Source organism: Colius striatus, chromosome 1, assembly GCF_028858725.1.
Source record: "Colius striatus isolate bColStr4 chromosome 1, bColStr4.1.hap1, whole genome shotgun sequence".
NCBI lineage: Eukaryota > Metazoa > Chordata > Aves > Coliiformes > Coliidae > Colius > Colius striatus.
In genome coordinates, this window is record NC_084759.1 from 78,522,587 (window position 1) to 78,544,694 (window position 22,108).

A 22,108-nucleotide genomic window follows, 5' to 3' on the forward strand; every position below is an offset into this window, starting at 1 on the left:
GAAAAGATGTCAAAATGTAAATACTGGTGTCAACATGTAAATACTTGTTGTCAAAGAATAAGGAGGAATTTGTAGCCTTGGAGGATTTAAGGAAGAACTTATTAAACTGTAGCCCACTCCAAAGAAAGGTTCCAATTCAAATAAACCCATGTCATCGGGGGAGATGAAAGTGAATCCATCCCAGTGTGCCCAGGTACTAGGGTGCAGTTACTTTGCTCTACTTTGAAGTAAAACGTCAGCATTAGAAGTCATATTTTCAGAAACGTGTATGTTCTTTCCTTTCATTAAGCTCTGAATAGTTGTTATTCTACAATATTCTATTGATAATGTGTTTTTATGCAGCTGCTTTCCTTTCCTTCCACTGAAGTCCAAGTCCAATTGTCACAGCCAAACCACAAAAATTATCTGGAATGACCATCCCTTGTAGCATCACCAGTATCAGTACAGAAAACCAGACTGCAAAATTGGCCATTTTAATAGCTTTCAGGGTATATCTAGCATGGTGAGAATAATCTCATTTTGGTGCATTAGTTTTTGTCCTACTAATTCTTGTTCAGAAGACATCCTGATTTTGGGAGTTTGCTGTATAATCTGCTCCCATACCTGTAAAGGAGTGCTCAGTAGTATTTTTATTTTCAGTTCCTTGTTGGCTGTGTTGATCTGTAGGTATCACTGCTTTAACTATAAGGCCATCAGTGGTTTGGAGCATTTTTTTGTTTATTCTGTTTTTTGGAAGAGCAGAAAAGGAAAAAATGTTTCTCTTTAAGTAAATTCAGCCAAGGAATGGCAGAATTTTGTTGTGTTTTTTTTTTTTTTGGAGGAGGTGTTTTGTTTCTTTTTCATTTACTGCTGCTATATCATGTTTGTCACCATCTTGTGCCCCTCTCTTGGCAAGTATACACAGACAACATTGACGTGTGATGACTGCAATGTCCATCAGTGCATTAGCCACAGCAACTGTGCTTTAAAATTGTTGAACTGGGACACAGCTGTACTTGAAGGTGGGACTTTCATTCATAGTCCGTAGTTGCACTCTTTTGGGACCCTGTAACTAGTCTTACTCAGGGAAAAGGCTACGGGAACTGGGGCTGTTTAGAGAAGAGGAGACTGAGAGGGGATCTCATTAATATTTGAATGATGGGTATCAGGAGGTTGGGGCACCCATTTTTTTCTATGGTATCTAGCAACAGGACAAAGGGTAATGAGAAGAAGCTGGAACACAGAAAGTTCCATTTAAACATAAGAAAAAACTGTTTTACTGTGAGGGTGAGAGAGCCCTGGCACAGGCTGCCAAGGGAGGGTGTGGAGTCTCCTTCCTTGGAGGTCTTCAAGACCCGCCTGGACATGTTTCTGTGCAACCTGATAGAGGTGGACCTGCTTTGGCAGGGGGGTTGGACTAGATGATCTCTAAAGGTCCCTTCCAACCCCTATCATTCTATGATTCTATGAAAACATTAAAAACCTGTGTGAAAGGCTCCACCTTCTGAAATGTCCATATATGAATTTCTGTAAAGAGATATTTGATCACCTAGTTTTCATGCTAGCATCTGAGAAAAATTCAGTACTGCCAGATTCTGAATGTATTTGTTTTTGTTGAATGTATATCCTCTGGCATTTGGCCTGTGTAAATGGGAAAGAAGATACTTGGCTAGGTTTTATGCATTCCTGGAAAGACAACAGCAAGTTTTAAGTAGAAACAAAATGTCACTTCAAATGCATACAGGACCTGGTTTACATCTTCATTTCTTGTCTACTCTACTGTCTAGTCAGATGCAAGCCAAGAGCTTCCAGAGTAAGACCTGGGAGCCTGTGGCACTCAAATCTTTCCTGCACTGTTGTCAAAGGTAGTTTGCATGATTAATTGCTCACTGGGGCTAATCATGCTCTCTCCAGTCTGATCTGAGTGAGGGAGAGAGTATTGAGGAGGTCAAAACTGGCACAGCTCAGAGCCTGTCAGTCCTGCAGCAAGGATTCCAACCACCTTTTACCCTCAACAGGAGCAGTAAGCTGGAGTCTGCCGTGGAATAACTCTGGGACTGAAACAAGTTTCAGTTTAAGTATTAAAACTCAACTCATCATCCATTGTCTCTGGCATTTTGCTTGGTTATATTTTCTGCCCATGCCAACTACTAAATAATTTACTTCTGGGCAATTATAGACAGTGACAGCAGTCTGGCTTTTGTTAGATTGATACAGATGCCTCTGAAACACATTTTATTTCTCATTTAGTTTAATTTCTGTTTTGCTTAACTGCTTTTAATTAATAAAACAGTCTTGTTTGGAAAAATGAAACAACAAAATAGTAGTGTAGGTTCATTTTGATATAGAAGCAGATTGACTATTTCTGTGTAATTCATCAAAACATACAACATTTGTAAATATAACTATTTACAAGTGAATCTTTGACTGAAAGTTTTCAGCGCTCATTTGCTTTTGAAACTCACCTCCTGCTGCGGCTGTCCCTGCAGTGAAGAATGTGTGGAATGCAGGCACCATTTCTTCTGTTGGCTTGTAAGCAAATGTTCACTCAAACCTGGATTTGCTCCCTCGTGTGTGCAGCTTTCAGTGGTCATTTTGGGGTTAGCAGTTTTGTTGTTGTCTCATTTTTAAAATGGGAAGTGTTAAATACCAGACTTGGTAAGGGGGAAACACAACTAGTATTTTATTCTAAGTGCAATGTTTTCTGTTATGGGTGATATTTTACTAACTTTAGTCAGATCTGTAACCTCTACTTATCTCTACTGAGCTAGTTGTGATTGCCAAACAAGAAAAAGTCTCCTCTGCTCTAAATGTAACGTTCACAGAAAAGGAACAAGGGAACGGATTTACTGGTGTGCATTAACGTTCCTGTAAGTGATACAAATGTGTCCCGACACTACTTCTATATTCCTTCATACACATGTTTCCCATGGAGTTTGAAGTGGCACTTTTATCACAACAGCCTGCACTTTTTTGTTTTCATTAGTGCTAGAGGAAGCCTGGCGTTGAGCATGACATTTTATCCTCTTCTTCATACCTTTGAAAGAAGACTCTTTGTTACTTCCTTCACTTTGTCAAACCTTCATTGCTTCATTCAATTTGCACAACGTTTCCTTGAACGTACAGGCTTGGTGGGTTTTATTTGCCAAATCCAGAGATTTCTGAATAGTAAATGTGTGCTGAGATATCTTCTTGTTTTCTCATATTTATCCAACCATAGCCAACCATTATCTATTTCTGAATGTTTTCAGTACACGTATCAAATAAAACAGTTCTGCGGTTGTGAAGGAAAGAGGATTTGAAGAATTAAAATGATTGTTCCTCCGTTGTGATACACATTTTGATATATACAGGTCCAAATAGATACACTAATACTGTTTCCAGCTGTTTTCAGCTATGTCATGTTTTTAGCTTGGTTAGCCAAACACAGATGACTTTCCCTTCTGTGCATGTGGAAATGGGTATTGAAAAACCTACCAAACTTATCCTAGGTAAGTATGATGGGTGCATTATCTTCTGTATTCTTTTATAACTGTTTGTGTTCTCAAGGAGATACCTTTATCTTCTGAGATTAGCTGTCTGCAAGTCTTAGTTACTAAAGGCAAGCTTTTAAAGGGGTTACTATTGCAGAGGGCTATGTTGTTTGTCTTACCATAAATACAGTTTTCTCAACTAACGTTTTGGTTCAAAGCCAAAGTGCCAAGGGGAACCTAGAATGGTAACGGCCTCTTTTTTTTTTTAATGCTGAATTTAGATCACAGTGAATTTAATTAAGTAATTACTCTTCAGGACCCCTTCCTCTTCTTGATCTTGATTTAGTGAAATCCAGCAACTTTCTTGTGTAATAGGGCTGGATTTTACTCACGCTGTAGTACTATTCTATCGTGTGTGTTACTGTGGTGTGTTTATTAATCAGACCAAAACATTAAATTAGGAAGATGACGTTTCTGAAGGATGCTGATTTTGGAGAAATGATAACGGCAAATAACATCAGTAAATTCAGACATTTTGCTGAATATTGTTTGCATAGTATAAAAGAGCTCTAACATTGCCAGCTTCACCGTGTTAAGAGTGCAGAGTTAATTTAGTACCTTTCATTGTAAGGGTTATAACATTTGCAATTGAAATTAAAAATGTCTTTTATGCATAAACCATAGAGAACACAAAATTGAGCTGCTCTTTATACTCTTCTCCGGTATTGTATGATTGCAATAAAAATACTGTGAAATGCTTTCTTGACATAAATGTTGCAAAACCCTTTTTTGAAGCTGAGAATATTTTTTTGTTTTTTTTTTTTGGTCTTTTGGGACTGGGTTTCTGATCTACTAGTGGAGCTGCTGTTTTCTTCTGGTTCCTTTCCTCTTCAGAAGCTATATGATTACTGAACTGAGCTGATCCTGAATAAAATGAGTGTCTTCCCTCTGATTTGAATGGAAGAGTTTTATGCTTCTCAGCCTTTTAGAACCCTTTATTTTTATGAAGGATTTATGTGTTTACAGCTATGTAACTTATTTCTTTGCCCAGCTGGACAAGGACATAATTTAAGTTGAATAGACTGGAAAAAAATAGTGAGGACATAAATGGATGAATGGTTATTGCATGATAAGAATCTGATGGGGTAACTTTTTTCTGCGTTGTTAGATTTTTAATTTCTTTATGCCAGTCTTTAAGGACTGAGTCTAAAGAGTACGTGTGTGCAAACTGGGGTAAATCTTACCAGACTTTCAGGTATAACTGTTTCTTGACAATTTGTGTAAATGGAACTTCTTTAAAATTACTTTTTCCCTTCTTTATAATTTTAGGTCTTGTCTTTCTGGGATTGATGTATGGTTTACAGTCTGTTTTCATTCTGATGCAGGTTGTTAAAAGTGACATTTTAATCCAAAACCTCTTTTCTACTAAAAATCGTTAAGATTGAAATGCTCTTGACTAGTGTCACTGACCTATTTTCATGTTCCCATGTGGGTTAATCTGTTCCATGGAAAAATGTTGTCCTTCATAGAAGAGGACCAAGTGGACTTTACAGGTTAAACAAGAGAGGGGGCAAGTTGCCTCCCTTATGGGGGAAACCCTGGAGATGCAGATGTCCTCAAGAGGACATCTTGGGACTGTGTAGGGCCCCAGTGCTCGTTCTGGCTCCCATGTGCCTGCTCTGAGTTGATCTATGCTGGAAATGATCACAGATGACAAGTGCTGGAGCCTCCAGCACTCCCACTGGCATATCCAGAGGTGAGAAGCTCTGACAATGCGGATCTGTGGAAGGTGGGTGGAGGAAGTTTTCCTCTTCTGGGTGGAGGATGAAGCTAAATGTGAAGTGAGAAGGAACAGATCATGAGTAGTTTCAGTTAATGGGGGACAGAGAGAAGAGAAGCAGTCCCCAAGCAAACACACAGAAAAGGAACGGCTAGAGAAGAAAGTAACTGGAAAATGAAGTGGCTTGGGGGAAATGAGGGTCAGGAAGTTAAAAATACTGATGCTGAGATCTGAGAAGAGACTAGTAAGAATTCCTGAAACAGATCCCTGAATAACTAAATATTTCACAGCCACCTTTCTAGAATCCTTCATTGAATGTACATTACCGTCTACAGTTTAATTATTTTTTTTCTTGTTGCAGCTTTTTGGAGACACAGTAGTGAGAATTATGAAATCAAATGTCTTGAAAAACAGTTATTTTGCAATCACCTTGCTAAAACTATTATCAGGAATGTAAATAAATGAAGGAATGCAGAGAATGGTGTGTTATGGGACATCCAAATGTGAATTTCAGTGAAAAACCAGGCAAGTTTTTTAAGATAGAGATAAAGAAAAACTAGTTTAGACACAGAACTTTTCTACAGTCTGTTCTTGGCAACAAAAGCAGGAAGAATATCTCAAAAACTCTCCAAAATAGGGTCAGAGGAGAAGTGGAAAAATGCTGGCTTCCCAGACTACTTAAGGAACTGAAGCCTTAGGCAACTTGAGGAACTGAAGAATCATTCATTCTGTTGTCTTAACCTTTTTTGAACTGATTTCAGTATTGCAAATCCATAGCTTCCTGATAAAATGAGTTAGTTGGTCTTGTGTTAAACCTGATCTGAGATCTAAGCACTCTGAAGCAGTGTAAACTGCTGTAAATCTGCTATGAAGCCATGATCTCCCTGTGCTGTACAATCTTATTGAAAAATACAGAAAGACATCAGCCAGACTCTGGCTTAAACCCTATCAGAGTTTTCTCCTAGCTTAGATCCCTGGATGGTCCCCACCCAGTCACAGAAGAAGTGATGATGGTGGGGAAGCAGAACAGAAGCAAGAATCTGGATGTAGATCAGATTGGATTGTAGATCCAGATCAGCCTGGATTTAGGATGGGTTTGGTTAGGGCTGCACACTTTGTGTTAGCTGAGGAATGCAGATGTCTCACTCTCTTTGGGAATGATGACTGAAATAAGAGGACTGACCAAACTCTGGGTGCTGTTTTGATCACAGGATTAAAGATGTGTAGGGTTTTGACATGAGGTCAGCCTCCTTGTTAGGCAGTATCTAGTTTCATTTTGGCTAGGGAGGTACAAAATGGCCCTTGACCCAGGAAAACCACCCTTCTTGCAGAACACTGCTTATGTATCTATTCAGTTGAGAAAAAGAAGTGCATTGTTTTTTCACCCAAAACTAACTTGTCTGAGGTAACATCCAGCATGTTAGACATATAAAACCAAGAAGGAGATGGCTGCAAACAATAAAAATTAAATAAATGCCTATCATATAAATGATTCAGGAAGTGAAGTTGTATATGCTGTTGTTCCAGTATTAATTAATTTGAAAAAATAGCATGTATTCAGAAACTCAGTGTATTATGGCAGTTTTCTTCAATACTAAGAAACAAGAGGAACAGTGGCTATCATTGAGTGAGATAGGTGTAGCTGTTGCTCTAAAGGATGCCAAGCACCCAAATTTGTTTGAATCTAATTTTAGCATCCCCCCCTGCTGCTTTGCTTGGTGAACTAAAGATCTTATTCCCATAGGTTTGACTGGACAATGATGATTTAATGTTTTTCTTTGGTCTCGTCTTCTTAGATCAAATAAGTAAAGGAGCTATTTGGATAGTCACCATGGTTGATACTTTTCTCTACAGTAGGTAATGGAAGTGCTGAGGGCTTGTGTTGTCTGCTAGGGAGGCTGGAGACAGAGTGGCAAGGCTGGATAGCATGGCACGGCCCATTCTCAGTGTAACATTACATACAGCCTGGTGTTTGTTTTAAAATATTAATCTAGCTTCAGATTAGAAAACCTGTTTTTTTAATCTAGTGTGGTGTCCTGTTAGTGCCATCAAACTTTTGTGATTGCCAAAATAAGGCAGAAAACAAATGATCCTGGAAGCTCTCCATGCAGATAATCTACCTTGAAGTGTGATTTGGGAACTGAAAGTCGTATTGCTATCTTTGTGGGAGTAACTAGTGCATAATAATGCTATCATTTACAGGAATACATGTGATAGGGATAGTGGATATACTTGAATCTATTTTACTGGTACCTGTATGGCGTTTTCCCAGTGCTGAGATTTGCTTATGTGGCTCACTCTGGTTTGAATACCAGCAAGTTGTTCAGTAACAAGATGACCCTTGTGAGGCCCATCCCACTTTCTCCAGCTCCCTCTGTTTTTGTGCAGAGTGTGAAGACTTGTTTTCAAAAAGCAATGGCATACAGCTTATGCAAGCTTTCAGGTGTGCACCTGGAAATATGCCATTTGTCTGTTTGCTGCTCGCTCCCAGGGCACATGCTTTCCTTTTGGAAACAGACCTCCCCATGTATTTGTGTTTGCATTCAGAGCTAATGTAGTGGTGCCATCTCTAACAGAAAGACTTGTTCTCAGTTTTCTGTCCCAGGAAGGAAGGTGTTCTGGAATAGCCTAATAGTACAAGTCACCTGCTGATACACATAAAAACCTAGGAGTATGTGCTAATACTGTCCTCTTTTAGGGTAGTAACACTAGAGAAGGCTGAAGCATGCAGCTTCTATCATAAATTTCTTTTTCATTGCCACGTGAGGGGAAAAAAATAGACTTCTTTATAAGTTGTTAGGCATCTACAAAAGTCAACTAACTTTTGTCTAGCAATTGTGCTCACATAAGCATGATTTCCTTCTAACAGCAGGCCAAAGATGTTCTGCAACAGCAGGAGTTTTATGAATATTTCATGAGTAGCTTAAGTTAGAATATTCAGGATTAAAAAGAGGAAACTGGGTCAAATGCACATGGTGTAAGGATCTAAATTCTTTAATGCTAAATTCATAAATGTTGTATTGTGAAAGCTGAAGAAGCAGCTTTTTGGAGGTGGTGGCTTTTGGTTAGTGGTTTTTGTTTTGTTTATTTTGTTTTGTTTTGTTTTTTAATTTGACCGTGTTGCAGAACATTATTTTTCCCTTTGGAACTTTTGGGGCCAAATCCCAGGAGACTTGTGGAGTTTCCTAGGGTGTGCAACTGCTTCAGGAGATGTTTTTTTTGGCAAGCCCAGCACCTTTCTGCATAAAGAGTACACTTCTGCTTTCCTAGGTAATATTGCTTTGTTGGAAGAATCAGGGAGCAAAGACAGTAAGTGCTGTGTCCTCTGGAGCTGAAGTTAGAATCATAGAATTGTTTTGGCTGGAAGAGACCTTTAAGATCATCAAGTCCAGCCTTTGTTCCAGCCCTATCAACCACCAGATCATTTCCCTAAGTGCAACATCCACTCATCTCTTAAACACCTCCAGGAACGATGACTCCACCAGCTCCCTGGGCAGCCTGTTCCAATGCCTAACAACCCATTCAATAAAGAAATTCCTCCTAATATCCAGCCTGAACCTCTTCTGGTGCAACTTGAGGCCATTTCCTCTTGTTCTGTTGCTTGTTACTAGGGAGAACAGAATGACCTCCACCTTTCTCTAACTTCCTTCAAGGTAGTCGTAGAGAGCAATAAGGTCTCCCCTGAGCCTTCTTTTCTCCAAGCTAAACAGCCCTAGATCCCTCAGCCATTCCTCATGTGAGACGTGCTCCAAATCCTTTACTGGCTTGGTATCCCACCTCTGTATCCTCTCCAGCACTTTAATGTTCTTGTAGAGAGGGGCCCAAAACTGTACACAGTATTCAAGGTGTGGCCTCACCAAAGCCGAGTACAGGGGAATGATCACCTCCCTCCTCCTGCTGACAACATTGTTGGTGATACAGGCCAGGATGCCATTGGCCTTCTTGGCCACCTGGGCACACTGCTGGCTCATGTTCAGCCGCTGTCAACCAACACTCCCAAGTCCCTCTCTGCCTGGCAGCTTCCCAGCCACTCCTCCCCAGGCCTGTAGCACTGCTGAGGGTTGTTGTGGCCCAAGTGCAGGACCTGTCTCTTGGCCTTATTGAAACTCATGGCATTGGCCTTGGCCCATTGGTCCAGCCTATCTAGATCTCTCTGTAAAGCTTCTCTACTCTGAAACAGATCAATCCTTCCACCCAGCTTGGTGTCATCTGCAAACTTACTAAGGGGGCACTTTATCCCCTCATCCAGATAATTAATAAAGATGATAAGCAGGAGTGGCCCCAGTACTGCGCCCTAAGGGACACAAATTGTGACCGACCTCCAACTGGATTTAACTCCATTAACAACGACCCTTTGGACTTCACCATCTAACCTTTTGTATTTTTCTTTTTTCACCAGTTGGGATGAGTTCTCATGGATGTTGCTCTCACAGGGATGCTTTTGAGGGCCTACTGGACTGTGAACCAGCAAATACAAAAAGGATGGGCCCTGGAGGGAGGCTAAATATATTTGGAAGGGCTGAGGGAGCCACTGAGGCTGGTGCTTGCCTGCAGCACTGCTGACTCTGGCCCCATGTGCCCTTTGTCAGAGACCCCCGTGCTTGTGGCAGCAATGCACTCCTTAGCTTTGTGGTTGGGCTGCCAGGGGCTTGTTAGGACATTTGCCTGATTCATGCTCCCCTGTGACCTTAGAGCTGTTTGGAGGGCAGAGATACTACTCTCGCAGGGATACTTGCTGGTGGTGGTAGGAGGGGAAGGTGCTCGCAGGTGTTTGTGGAGTGTTGCAACACAGCTCCCACAAGGTTTCCTGAAGACAAGTATACCATGTTGAGCATATGTGCTTGTCTGTTATTAAAGCATGCAGCTAATGGACCTACAGAGCACCTGTGTTTGAGCTAGATAGGCTTTGCAATTATTGCTTCTACCTTTAATTGCCAAAGCCACTGCCAGTGCTCAGATAAATGAAGTAGTAACCTGAAGGCTAAAGGATAGGAAGGTTTCTTACTCCACCATTTGTTTCTAAAGATCAGTTGCGCAGAAGAGATGAAGGATGTAGTGACGAACATCATGCTGGTATTGCAGTGGCCTTTGAAACAGAACTAATTAAATGCAAGAGGAATGATCATAGATTGATAGAACGGTAGGGATTGGAAAGGACCTTTAGAAGTCATCTAGCCCAACTCCTCTGCCTCTCCAACCCCACCCTGATCCTAATGTTTTTTCAAATCTCTCTTATACCTATAGGTGTGTTGTTCGTGGCTCCTTTGCTTAACTGAAGTTGGGTTTTAATTGTTCTGCCCCTCTTTGGCATTGTGTGCAGTGATATTAGACTTCTATTTGATTCAAGAGGTGATGATGCAGACGATGTAAAAACCTGCAATGTAATGTAAGCCTCTCTGGAGCTGTGTATAGTCAATATGACTGTTCTCAATGATTTCACCCATTCCTATTTACTCTCTCTCTCTCGTATTTTTAAATGTTTTGTCATCTTCTTTTCAACCATGTTGACATATTTAGACTTGGTATATAAAATATGGGAAAGCCTGAGCTATAACAAGGTTTGTAATGGTCTTTGTGGCTTTTTAAAATATGCATGGAAAAAAAAAGTGTATAAAAGTAATTGTTTGCTTAGCATTATTGTGGTAAAAGACATTTCTAAGTTTAATATCATTGGGTTTTTTTTGCTGTACATGTAACCACCACTGATGGACTGCCTGATATCTTTGCCAGTGCAAAGTGTGACAGCAGCTGAGTGTGACAGGAGCTTGGGGAGGGGTAAACCACCTAAGGACTCCCACTGGGACTTGTTAATGTGTCTGTGCTAGCCTAGTCCTCCTCTCTGCAACTGCCTTTGGAAGCCATCCTCGGTCCTGTACTTTTATCCAGTGATGGGTTTTAGATATTTTAAAGAAACTGAGAAACACAGTGTCTGGACCTGTGTGATTGTTACCCTCCCTTTGTGCTAGATGACATCACATAATGTTAAAGAGACCTAAGCTAACCATTAGGATTTGTCTCCCTTCCCTTTCTCCTCCTGCCTCTGAAATACTGTCAGCAAGTGAAAACATACACCTACAAAACATACAGCCAAAGTAATGCTTTTTTTAGGGAGTTTCTTTAGGCTTTGTCACATTAATTCCATGGCAGATGTTTTCTTTTAAGGCTGCACTCTGTCACATAGTTGTTTTATTTGGACTGAATGCTAACGTCGACACTGGATGCTAAATCATTGCTTTTAGAAAAGGCAATAATGTTAATGACAGAGCAAAGTTCCAAGGACAAGTACACCCTCTTTCTGGGGTTCTTTAACTACCATTGGATTGCTTTAGCTACAGCTTTTGTGACTGACTTCCATCTCTGCTTTTTATCATAACACTGTGGGTTTTTAAAGCAATTAAATCACTACTCTTTCACTTCTCATGAAGTCATTTCAAACAAGGTTTTGCTCAATAATGATCGAGTTTGGTTTCTGTTGTTAAAATGTTGGATACCGCCTCTTCACTAGGAATTATGATGGAAATTAATTCTGGTTTTATTAGGAATTAAATTAATGTGGTTTTGTTTGGTTGGATTTTAATCATCTTCTTTTCTCACTACTCAGCTTTGAGGTCTGGCTGGCTGCCTCCACCACCACCTGCACTGCCCCCTCGGCCTTCTGCATCTCAGGTATGGACAAAGGTTTAGCACTTTGCTGTGTATTATTCCCTTGTTTTTGTTACTGTTGTAGTGGTTAGCACAAGTTGGCTTGGACATGACAGTTGTTCTTCCTTCCAAGTTAATGCTCTGTAGTTCCACACATGTCCTTCTTCACTGATCTGTCTAGCCAGTGTGCTGCAGTGTCAAATTTCAAAGTAATTAAATCTCTTTGTACTGGAACTGACATGCAATCGCTAGACAAAACTGTAAATTAAAGGCTAGTAAGGCTAGTCTACTAATAAGAGTTTTATGCCTGAAAGGCAAGGGTTTGATACCTACTATTTTCTTCTTGAGCTTCAAGTGCTCAGAGGGCATCTGCTAAGGGAGCCACGGCATAAAAAAGTCTATTTCACCCATGAGTTTAAAAAATAATGCTGAAAGGAAGCAAATGCAGTGTCAGTTATGTTATTAAGTTTCTGACCAGTAGCAGTGTGCTTTTGTTTTGCTTTTTGGATGAGATTTTGTTTGTTTCAAGACTATCACACAACTAATGACAGCACAAGGCAAATTGTCTGTCATGCATATCTGCATCCAGTTACTTCTTCATGTTTTAGGAAATGGTGGAGAATTGACATCTTGTTCTTTTTATGTTACTGGCTCTGTTAAGTTTTAGGCAGCAGTATGCTTCATATATTACTTCTTTAGGTGAAGTGTACAATAGAAAACAAGTCCACAGAGGACCTAACAGCCCACTGCATGTAAAAACATGGTGAGACACCTTCCTTGGGCCAGAAGCCAGTCCTTACTTGAATTTTAGATCTACTCTTAAGAGACTGCTGCTGAACATCTCCTGCACAGTGCTTATGCTAGAAATGACAAAAGGCTTGTTGCCACCCCCAGCTCCACCAGCAACTTGTTGCTCTCTTCCTTTCCCCAGACCTTTTTTAGCATGAGTGCAGTTAATTTCTGCCTTGAGGACTGTACAGCATTCTGTTTTGAGCTTGCATGCATCTCCCAAGTCAATATGGCATTAGCCATACTGCTAACGCAACATGCTCTGTTGTGCACTCATCGCGCTCCTGCTTTGTCTAACACTCTCTGGACAACAATAAATATAACAAATCCTGTTCTTAGAGGGAAAAAAAAAATCCATTGTTTTCAACCAAGGTTCTGCTAATTGTTCATTTTCTTGTCCTATGATAGAGTTGCGTTTCCTTAGCAGGACTGAATAGAGATGTTTGTTTGTGCACATCCAACGTTTTCCTTACCACATCACAGATACTGAACCTATGGCTCATCCTGTACTAGGCCATGCAGAATATAGGAGCTTTCTAAAAGAGTAAACAGAATGTTATTCTCATGTGAAAATCTTGATCTAATCTTCTCCAACACAAAAATGTGTTTTCTGAAAGAAAAAAAAGTGACTTTTGTGTCTACTTAGTAATGAATATATAGCTGATAATTTGCTTATGTGCGTTGCTTAAAATAATTTCTTTCTGATGATTTTTAAAGATATTTTATCAAATATCTCATAAAAATTTTCTTGTTTTGATGTCTAGCAAAAATTTACATAAAGCCTATTTTTGAAAACATATTAAACTTTATGCTCATTGTGTTTTTTATTTTATCTCCAAATGTGCCTTTCTGTGATAACAGACAGTACGGACATACATGTGATGGGGTCATAATTCAGCTGAGCTGACCCTTACAAGTAGCATGTAAGCAATACTAAGCTCATGGATTAAATAAGCCCAGTGGGGCCCTGAATTTAAAAAGCGTGAAGAAGTTGGAGGGGGAGGGATCTACTTTCAATACAAGTTGGATCAAGGATTGAAAAAAAGCCATGATGCTGAAGTGATACATTCAACTTTTTTCTGGTTCGAGGTTTACCAACCTCTTCTTGAATTCCTGTTGTGACTTATTTTTCAACAATGTTATTGAAAATCATTTTTTATAGCCATAACATTTTGGTATATGGCTGCAGTTAAGTACCATGAATGATAATTGTAGCTCAGAAATGAAGCAAATCCCACATATTTCAGGTGGCTGTGCACCACAGAAGTATGCTTGTAGTGTGATTATTTTAGCTCAGCTTTGGAAATCAATTGATGGAGAAGGAGAGGGAATTTTTTCTGAGGAGTACAGTTTACTATGGATGGTTGAAAAGCAACCTGAACCAGTTGGCTCTTCAGAGTGAGATTAAGGGGCTCATGGGATGTAAAGGCCAAAGACAGATGAAAGACAGGTACCAAGGGGTTGGTGTTACACTTAAGTGGAGCAGAAGACCTGCTGTGAGCTTGATCAATAGCAGTATAGAAATGACATCTTGACCTTTGTCCTGGGTTGCTGCTGTTTTTAGTAGAATTTGCTTCAGCCTTTAGGAAAACATAGTTTTTCCTATCAGAAATTCCAAGATAAGCAAGTATGGCAAGTTACTGAAACACTGGTTATTCAGAATGTGCCAAATATCTCTACACACATCATAATCTTTTAAAATTCTGTCCATGGCCAACTTTTGCCTCCATAGTGCAGTCAGCTGAATGATGAGGGAGAAGGATCACTGGGTGAGCATAGCACAGGGTAAAACTTAGAGTTAATACTGCTGTGGCCTTGACTCCAGAGGTCAAATGGATGTGCAGATTTACTGTGGGAGGCTTGAGTCTTGGGATCTTGTAAGGACTTGGCTGGTTTATGGGAACTTAAAGCATGGCTTCTCTGTTCTGGATTGCTGTTGCCAGCCCACCGTTCCACATGTCTGGTGAGTAGACAGCTTTACAGAATCACAGAATGGTCAGGGTTGGAAGGGACCTCTAGAGACTACCCAGTCCAACTGCCTGCTGAAGCAGATTCACCTCAGTCAGGTCACACAGGAACACATGCAGGAGGGGTTTGAAAAGCTGGAGAGAAGGAGGCTCCACAACCTCTCTGGGCAGCCTCTGCCAGGACTCCCTCACAGGAAAGAAGTTTCTCCTCAGATTTAGATATTTATAAAAATTGATAAAATCCCTCCTCAGTCTTCTCCAGGCTAAACAGCTCCAGGTCTCTCAGCCTTTCCTTGTCAGAGAGAAGTTCCAGTCCCCTGATCACCTTGGTGGCCCTCTGCTGGACTCTCTCCAGAAGTTCCCTGTGCCTCTTGAGCTGAGAAGCCCAGAACTGGACACAGGACTCCAGATGAGACCCCACCAGGGCAGAGTAGAGGGGGAGCAGAACCTCCCTCGACCTGCTGGCCTCACTCTTCATGATGTGTCCCAGAATGTCATTGGCCTTCTTGGCCACAAGGGCACATTGCTGGCTCATGGTTAGTTTGCTGTCCACCGGAACTTTCAGGTCTCCCTCCACTGAGCTGCTCTCCAGTGGATCAACTCCCAGCCCGTACTGGTGCATGGGGTTGTTTCTCCCCAGATGCAGGACTCTGCACTTGTCCTTGTTGAACCTCATGAAGTTCCTCTCTGCCCAACTCTTGCCCAACTGAGTGGCAGCATAGTCTTCTGGAGAATCAGCCAGTCCTCCCAGTTTGGTGTCATCAGCAAACAACTGCAGCTGCATCTCTGCTTACCCTTTTGACATGTTTTAGAGTTGATGGATTAACTCTACCTTTCTTTCTTTTTTATCTCTTCTAAAAGGCTGTGGTAGCTCCATCTCCTTGGAATTTTTCTCCATTGCCAAAGTCAGTGTTACTGACTGTGTATCACTTCATGAACTGTACCCAAGTTTCCCTTAGGACTTTCACCAGACGTTTCTCTGAGGCAGTGGTGCTTTCATCTGAGGTCCCTATGGTGACTCTAAATAAATTTAATAAAGATGGAGAAAAGTCAAGTTTACATAACATGGATACACCATTTTCTGCAGTTTATAGCTTTTAACCCAAATTCCAGCCCATATCTCTTGGTGCTTTAAGCCATTTTGAATTGATTTTTCCACTAAGATGTTGTGGGATGCAGTATGAAATGCTTCACTTGAATCTTCGATTCATGTAGCTTTCCTATTAAAAAAGAAAGTAGTTCAAGTTTTGTCTAAACTCTATAAAGGGCACTTGGAAAGATGATCTATGTAAACAGGCTTATAGAAGGACTAGAGTTTTGGTTTGAATAATATGTTATTTTGAAGTGTTTTCCATTTACTACTTTATTATATAGGCCTACGTGTAACTTCATTGACACCTTCTGTAACACCTAGTAGCACATCCCACACTTGGCAAGTCTTCAGTTAGCTGCTTGACTTTAAGGATAATTTTATTTATATCGATTTCCTTCTTTCTTTGGACCATAAGTATCTAATGTGCTGCAAGCTATTGTACAGACTTAGGGTACTGGCAATACCTCATCTCTCTTGCTTGCTTCCCATCATGTGCTATGGTTATGGCTTTTCCACTGTTTTTGGTTTTTTTGGGAGGGAGGAGATGGTTAAGTATTTTTAAGATTTTAGGGGGGTTTTTTGTATCATCTGCATCACTATCCTCCCATATCGAGTGATGGTATGTAGAACAGAAACTAGTTCATTGAAATACCTACTGTGGGGTTGTTTTTACTGGGCTTGTAGAGGACTGGATTCAGTAGCTCAGGTAACTTTTCCTGATCCCGTGTTCCTGACCAAAATTTCTCTGTGGACTGAGGACTGTATGTAGAAAATTCATGTAAATTGGAAGCAGTAAGAATCACAATAGAAAGACAATATCTGTGTAGCTGATTTGCAGTGTCACAGATCTCAGATAGGAAATAACTTTGGGTGCTCAAGAATAACTGTCCTTTGGAGCCAAATATGTATGCACATCTGGTATAAGCCTCTAGTTATTTTTTCAATGAAAGCAAAATAATACTTTATTACAGTTGGCTTTTAAGCCTACAGAAATCGTTTGCCACAGCTACTTACTGTGGAAGATTTAGTAACGTATTTATGTTAACAGGAATTACATATGAACACTGAACAGCAAATATGACTTCAGGATTTTGTTTAACGTCAGCTCAGTATCTGCAACATTGCCCAATGAGATCAACATTCCTTTATTTAAATTACTCTGTTTTAGTACTTTCCTGTCCAGTACTGAAGGTATATCTTTAATCCTGTGCTGTACAAAGGATTTTGAAAGCAGTGGGACTGGAAGAAAATCCATGAAGTATCTTGGCTGAAAAAAATTATGTTCCTAGTCTCTTTTCCCAGAGTCTAAACTTTAAGCCTGTTGATTATGTCAATTCATACTGGTTTGTGCTAGACTTTTATTTGTGGAGATTTTGGGACTTGGTTCCATGCTGGCAGTTTTGACAGGCGCTGAAAAAATTATAGGTTAAGGTGAAGTGTTCAAATGGAGTAGGTAAGCAGCTGTTAATGTTATCAAACTGAAGTTTCGTGAGTATAATGCAGTTCTGAAGATTAAAATCTCTGTGTTATACGAGCTCAGAATTAGACTGTCAGATTAGTGGCCATCATTACCATTAGCTATTATTGATTTGGTGAAATCGTGGAAATGAAGTGCTGTAAGGGATGATGGGTGGATCATCCTGCCCAGTCAGAGGCATCTGGTGTTGTTGGAAAGCAAAGATGTTGTTCTTTTCAACATATCGAATATTCCACTCTCCAAATGTTACTTGATACTTAATAATTCCTTGAAGCTTTTTGGCCATTCATTATCCAGAATTGCAAGTGAAAACTGGGACCCAGTTCAAGAAATTGTCTCTACTAACGTTGCCTGCAAGCTCTGCTGAAATCCACAGAGAGCCATGAGCGTGCTGTGCACTCAAGCTGGGTCTGTAACCATCAATTACGTGTGCCCACGCCGATCTGCGGGGTTGAGGCCAAGAGATGGGGAAGGGCTCCCATCCATCCTGCTGAGACCTCTCTGCTTCCTGAGCGGGATGGCTGCATGCAGCCTTCCTGCTGAGCCCTGCTCTGGGGTTCCCTTCACCCTTAACATCTCTGGGTTAAGCTGAGATACGCAGAGTATGAGGTAGGGTTTGCTTAACTCTGTTACAAGATTGTTGGGAGAAAATACTCAGCCAACTGAAGTGCTGCCTTACTCTGTAAAATTACGTGAGGAATTTCAAGTGCTGGCAGGACACTCGAAGTTTTAGAGAGAGGAACATTTTTGTTATAGAAATAAAAACTACAAAAAAACCAACCCTAAGCCCAGCCTGAAGATTTTGCTTTTGGCAGTTTGTTACTTGTATAAGTGCTGGTACTCTCCCAGATAACCGTTTTATGTTAAAGGAATAGTTTTTAGCTTGCATTTACAACCACTTTGCAAGAAGAAGGTGGTGTTTTTGATCATCTCCTCGGTTTTGGCTACAGAATAGCATATGTTGTATAATCAGTGCAATAGGTACTGAAGAAGCCTGTAACTGTAATAAAACTGAAAGTCTTCTGTAACACGAAAGATTTTGCCATCTGTCGCTTTAATATAATACAAGTGGATTATCTTCCTCTCATGAAAATTGTATATTAAATCTAAAACTGCCAGACAAAATAAATTATGGTTTAAGAAGTGATGGAAAGTAGCACAGTTAAGATTGAATATGGGGACTAGTTGATGGATGCCATAAAAACCTTTCTAAAGAGGTTTCTGGGAGAGTGGAAGAAGGGCAAGTATATTAATTAAAATGTGTTGTAATATTTTTTGAATTTGGCTACAGATTCATCATAAAAACAGCAACAAAACCCCCTAAGAATCTAATGCCTATATATCTAGTAGAATGAACATACCCCTTTTTAGCTTACGTTAATCTGTTTTTGTGGAAGTAGAATATTAAAACAGATTGTTAATGCTTCCATCTGCATCCTATTCTTTCCTTTCGAAATGACTGAACCTTGCAACAGTTTGTTTGTATTTACTGCCTTTTTCCTCAACCTTATCACCAGCTGTCAGATAGCTCAGGGAAAGAAAAAGCTTATCAAAACTTCAGGACTGCACAACACTGAGAAGGCAAGCAGGCAGCACACTAAGACCCTGACAGCTTGTTGCATTTGCATCCCTATGGGTTTGCATTCTATCTTACCATTTTCAGTTTCTGTCAGAAGCAATAAAAAGAATTGATGATTCAGTGTGGGATGCACAAGCCTCACAGAAACTGGAATTGAGACATCTTGACTTCTTAGAAAGTGGCATTAAGTGCAAAATATGAATGCTTAGAAAGGAGTAAAATACCTCTTAAATGAACTTATGTAGAGATGATATAAGACTGCAGTGGGCATATACTGAACATTAAGCATATTTAGTTTCCTACTTTTTCTTACAGATAAGCTACTCTCAATACTTTTCTGCAAAGCTAAGCAGTGGCACTGTATAGGTAATGATTATGGGCTATTCCAATGAATGCACAGAGAGAATTTCATTTCTGTGAGTAGTGCCATTGACTACAATGGGACTATTTCCATGTGTAAAGTTAGCCTGGAGTGTAAGTGTGGGCGAGACTGAGTTGTGGGAAAGATTGAATATATACCTCACCTCTTGCAAAAAGGCTCTCAGGTAACAGAAATATGAAAGCTCTGAAATATGAAGGTCTGAACAGACCTTCTGTTCTGAAAGATCAGTTGTGGATTGTCATGAAAAGTGGGTATGAAATCTGCATCTAATCCAGCATTGCAAAGGAAAAGAACTGGAAATGTAAGCAAAGAACCAGTTGTTAAGGTAATGTGTTCTCTTACAGTTATGAAAATCTTTCATCAGAGGCTTTTGAAGCACTTAGTGCTTAAGTGAGCGTTGCATATTTGTTTAGAAAGGTACTGTTAAGTATCATCACATGAAGCAGAGAGAGGATTATGAATGTCTGCTCAAGGATCGTGGGAGGAAATAATGAGCATTTGCGATTCTTAATGTTTTCCTTAACAGTGAGGAATTATGTGTCCTAATGCTTAATACTGGCTGTAGGCCACGGGTTGATCTCTGGCCGTGGCCATTGTACAGAAACTTTGTTGGCCAGTTTTATCTTCTACCTGGAAGAATGAGGAGGGTATGGCTATTGCTAGAAAAGGCAAGACTGCCCTAGGGAAGAAAGAGATACTGCCTATTAATGACTGGACTTCGGTCTTTGCAAAGAGAAGCTCTGCAGGAGATTTGGAGTAGGACACTGTCTTGCTCTTTCCTATGGTCACCTACTCTTTTTTTCAGAATCAAGATACTCTTAGGTCTGGTCTAGAAACTCTGTTTTGCACTGCTGATAGTGCACATAAACAAGATATTTTTTTCCCATCTCCTGTAGTCCTGGATATGGACCCAGCCATACCAGCCAGCACAGCAGCAGATCCTGTGCCAGTTTCTTGTTCCATTTTGTGGGTGTGAGACATTTCCATTGAAGAACTTTCACACTTCTGTCACCGAATTTTCCTCTGGAAGACTGTATTGTACAGTGTATAATCTTTCACTTTTCTATATCAGTGGCAATGAATTTTAAGCACTAATATAATGGTGGGAAGTTTCCAAGATGTGGGAAAATTTGAAGACATTTGTTGCTGTGATGGAGGGAGGCAGTTTGTTGCTGTGTTTCTGAATGAGAAATGAGTTGCCCAAAGACTATACTAATCATGGTATAAAACCAAGGCACTAAAGGCAAGCTACCTTGGCTGCTACTTACGGATCACCTTTTCCTTACATTCTAGTGTGGAAAGATCAGTTTGCAAGTGTATTTGTAAAGCCTCTCAGGCCTTAGCCAGAGGACTTTGTTGGGTTAGCTGAATTAGCAAATCTTCCTCACACTGATGCCCTTTGCAATTAACAGAAGATTTTTGCCTGGATTAAAGGCTGCCTGAACAAAAGCCTCAGGTTTGCCTGAACAAAAGCCTCAGGTTTGCCTGAACAAAACCCCCTGCAGCAGCATACTGCTTTTTGTGGTTTTTTTCATTTAAACTTGGGCACATGTGCCAGAGGCAGGTAGAGGAGAACTTATAGCTCTGACAGCAGGTCATTCGTGTGTAGACCTGGATTCTTCATGGCAAAGAAAGGAGATTGTCTCTCCAAAGACCGAAGACTACCCAACCTGTGGGGCAGGCTCAGTCTGCAGGCTCCGAGTAATGCAGATAGCTGTTTTTTGGTGCTCTCCTCTTAGCAAAGCACTTAGCAATGACTTGTCCTACATGCCACTAGGTGGCACTTTAAGGACATGGCAGTCGCTTGGTTTTTATTCCTTAAGCACGAGCTGCATCACCAGATTTTTTTCTTTCTAAGTATTTATTTATTTTTACCACCTGCCTGCTCCATCCAGCCTCTGTCCGACTGGATGCTAAGCTTTGCCATCCTGGCAGTGGGAAGGAGCAGCCAGTTCAGTGACACAGCCTCAGCCAGCAGACCCTTCAGCTCAGTAGTTGCCACAGCTATTAAGCTGACAGCCACATCACAGCACTCAGCTAGTAAAAGATGTGTCTTCTTGCATCAAGTAGGAGCTATGATATCAAACTGTTGGAAATTTTGAAATATTACCTTTTTTTAGCATGAGCATTCCTGATTAATGTTTGCTTCCACCAGAAGGCAAAGTTTACCCCCTTTTCCCCCTCTTTTCAGTTCCCTTCAGTTTAAAACAGTATCTCTACCCCCTCCAGGTCCTTTGCCTTTCTGTGATTTCAGTTTTCCTGCTTATTTGAAATTGATATTGTAGATTACCAGTCTATGTAGTTACTTCTAGACTGTTTGAACACACTGTTTCTTGAAAAGCCACATTTTGTCTATATATATTTAACATGAGGTTGGTTGCCTGTTTTTTTTATGTGGAATAATTCAATATAGTCCTGCTTTTGATGCAAGACTTAGTGTAGGATTTAACAAGATTATGAGCACCAGAAACCTCCTGTCTGGACAGGTTAGCAGAGTCTGTCGAAGAGATGTCATTAAAAGCCGTCTGTCCTATACCTTTGTCATTGCTCTGTGTTGTGCAGCAAAGCTACACCATGAGGAGTTTATGTTATGCCTACTACATGGCTCTCTGAAAGGCTGTATTTACTCTTACTGTCCCTAAATGAATGATTTTTCAAAGTGGTTTGGGCCCAAATTTATTGCGTGGTTGTTAGATATTTGAGTTTTGCTATCTCCAAATCTTTTCATGAAAGCCTCATGGACTGTGCCAAGCTGCTGTTACCAGTGCTTAGAGCCTTCTTTTTTTTCAAATATGAAAAAAGTGGTTGTAGAAATCAGGGAGGTTATGAGCTATTCAGCCTGCTGATAATGAAATGCTGCTACATTAAATGGACTTCTAAAGGTCTTTGATTTTTGTGGACAGAAAAAGAGATTGCTTTTCCATTTCACTCCCCTTGTTTGCACCAG

The 22,108-nt window shown here is 40.4% G+C and overlaps 1 protein-coding gene across 3 annotated transcripts in view; it reads left to right on the forward strand.

Annotated features, from left to right (window-relative positions):
• REPS2 (RALBP1 associated Eps domain containing 2) overlaps positions 1–22,108 on the forward strand; it is a 101,849-nt gene that overhangs the window by 66,208 nt on the left and 13,533 nt on the right. For all 3 annotated transcript variants that reach the window (XM_061999229.1, XM_061999210.1, XM_061999219.1), the window contains exon 14: positions 11,834–11,898. In XM_061999229.1, coding sequence (XP_061855213.1) covers positions 11,834–11,898 — 65 coding nt within the window. The remainder of the gene's footprint in view (positions 1–11,833; positions 11,899–22,108) is intronic.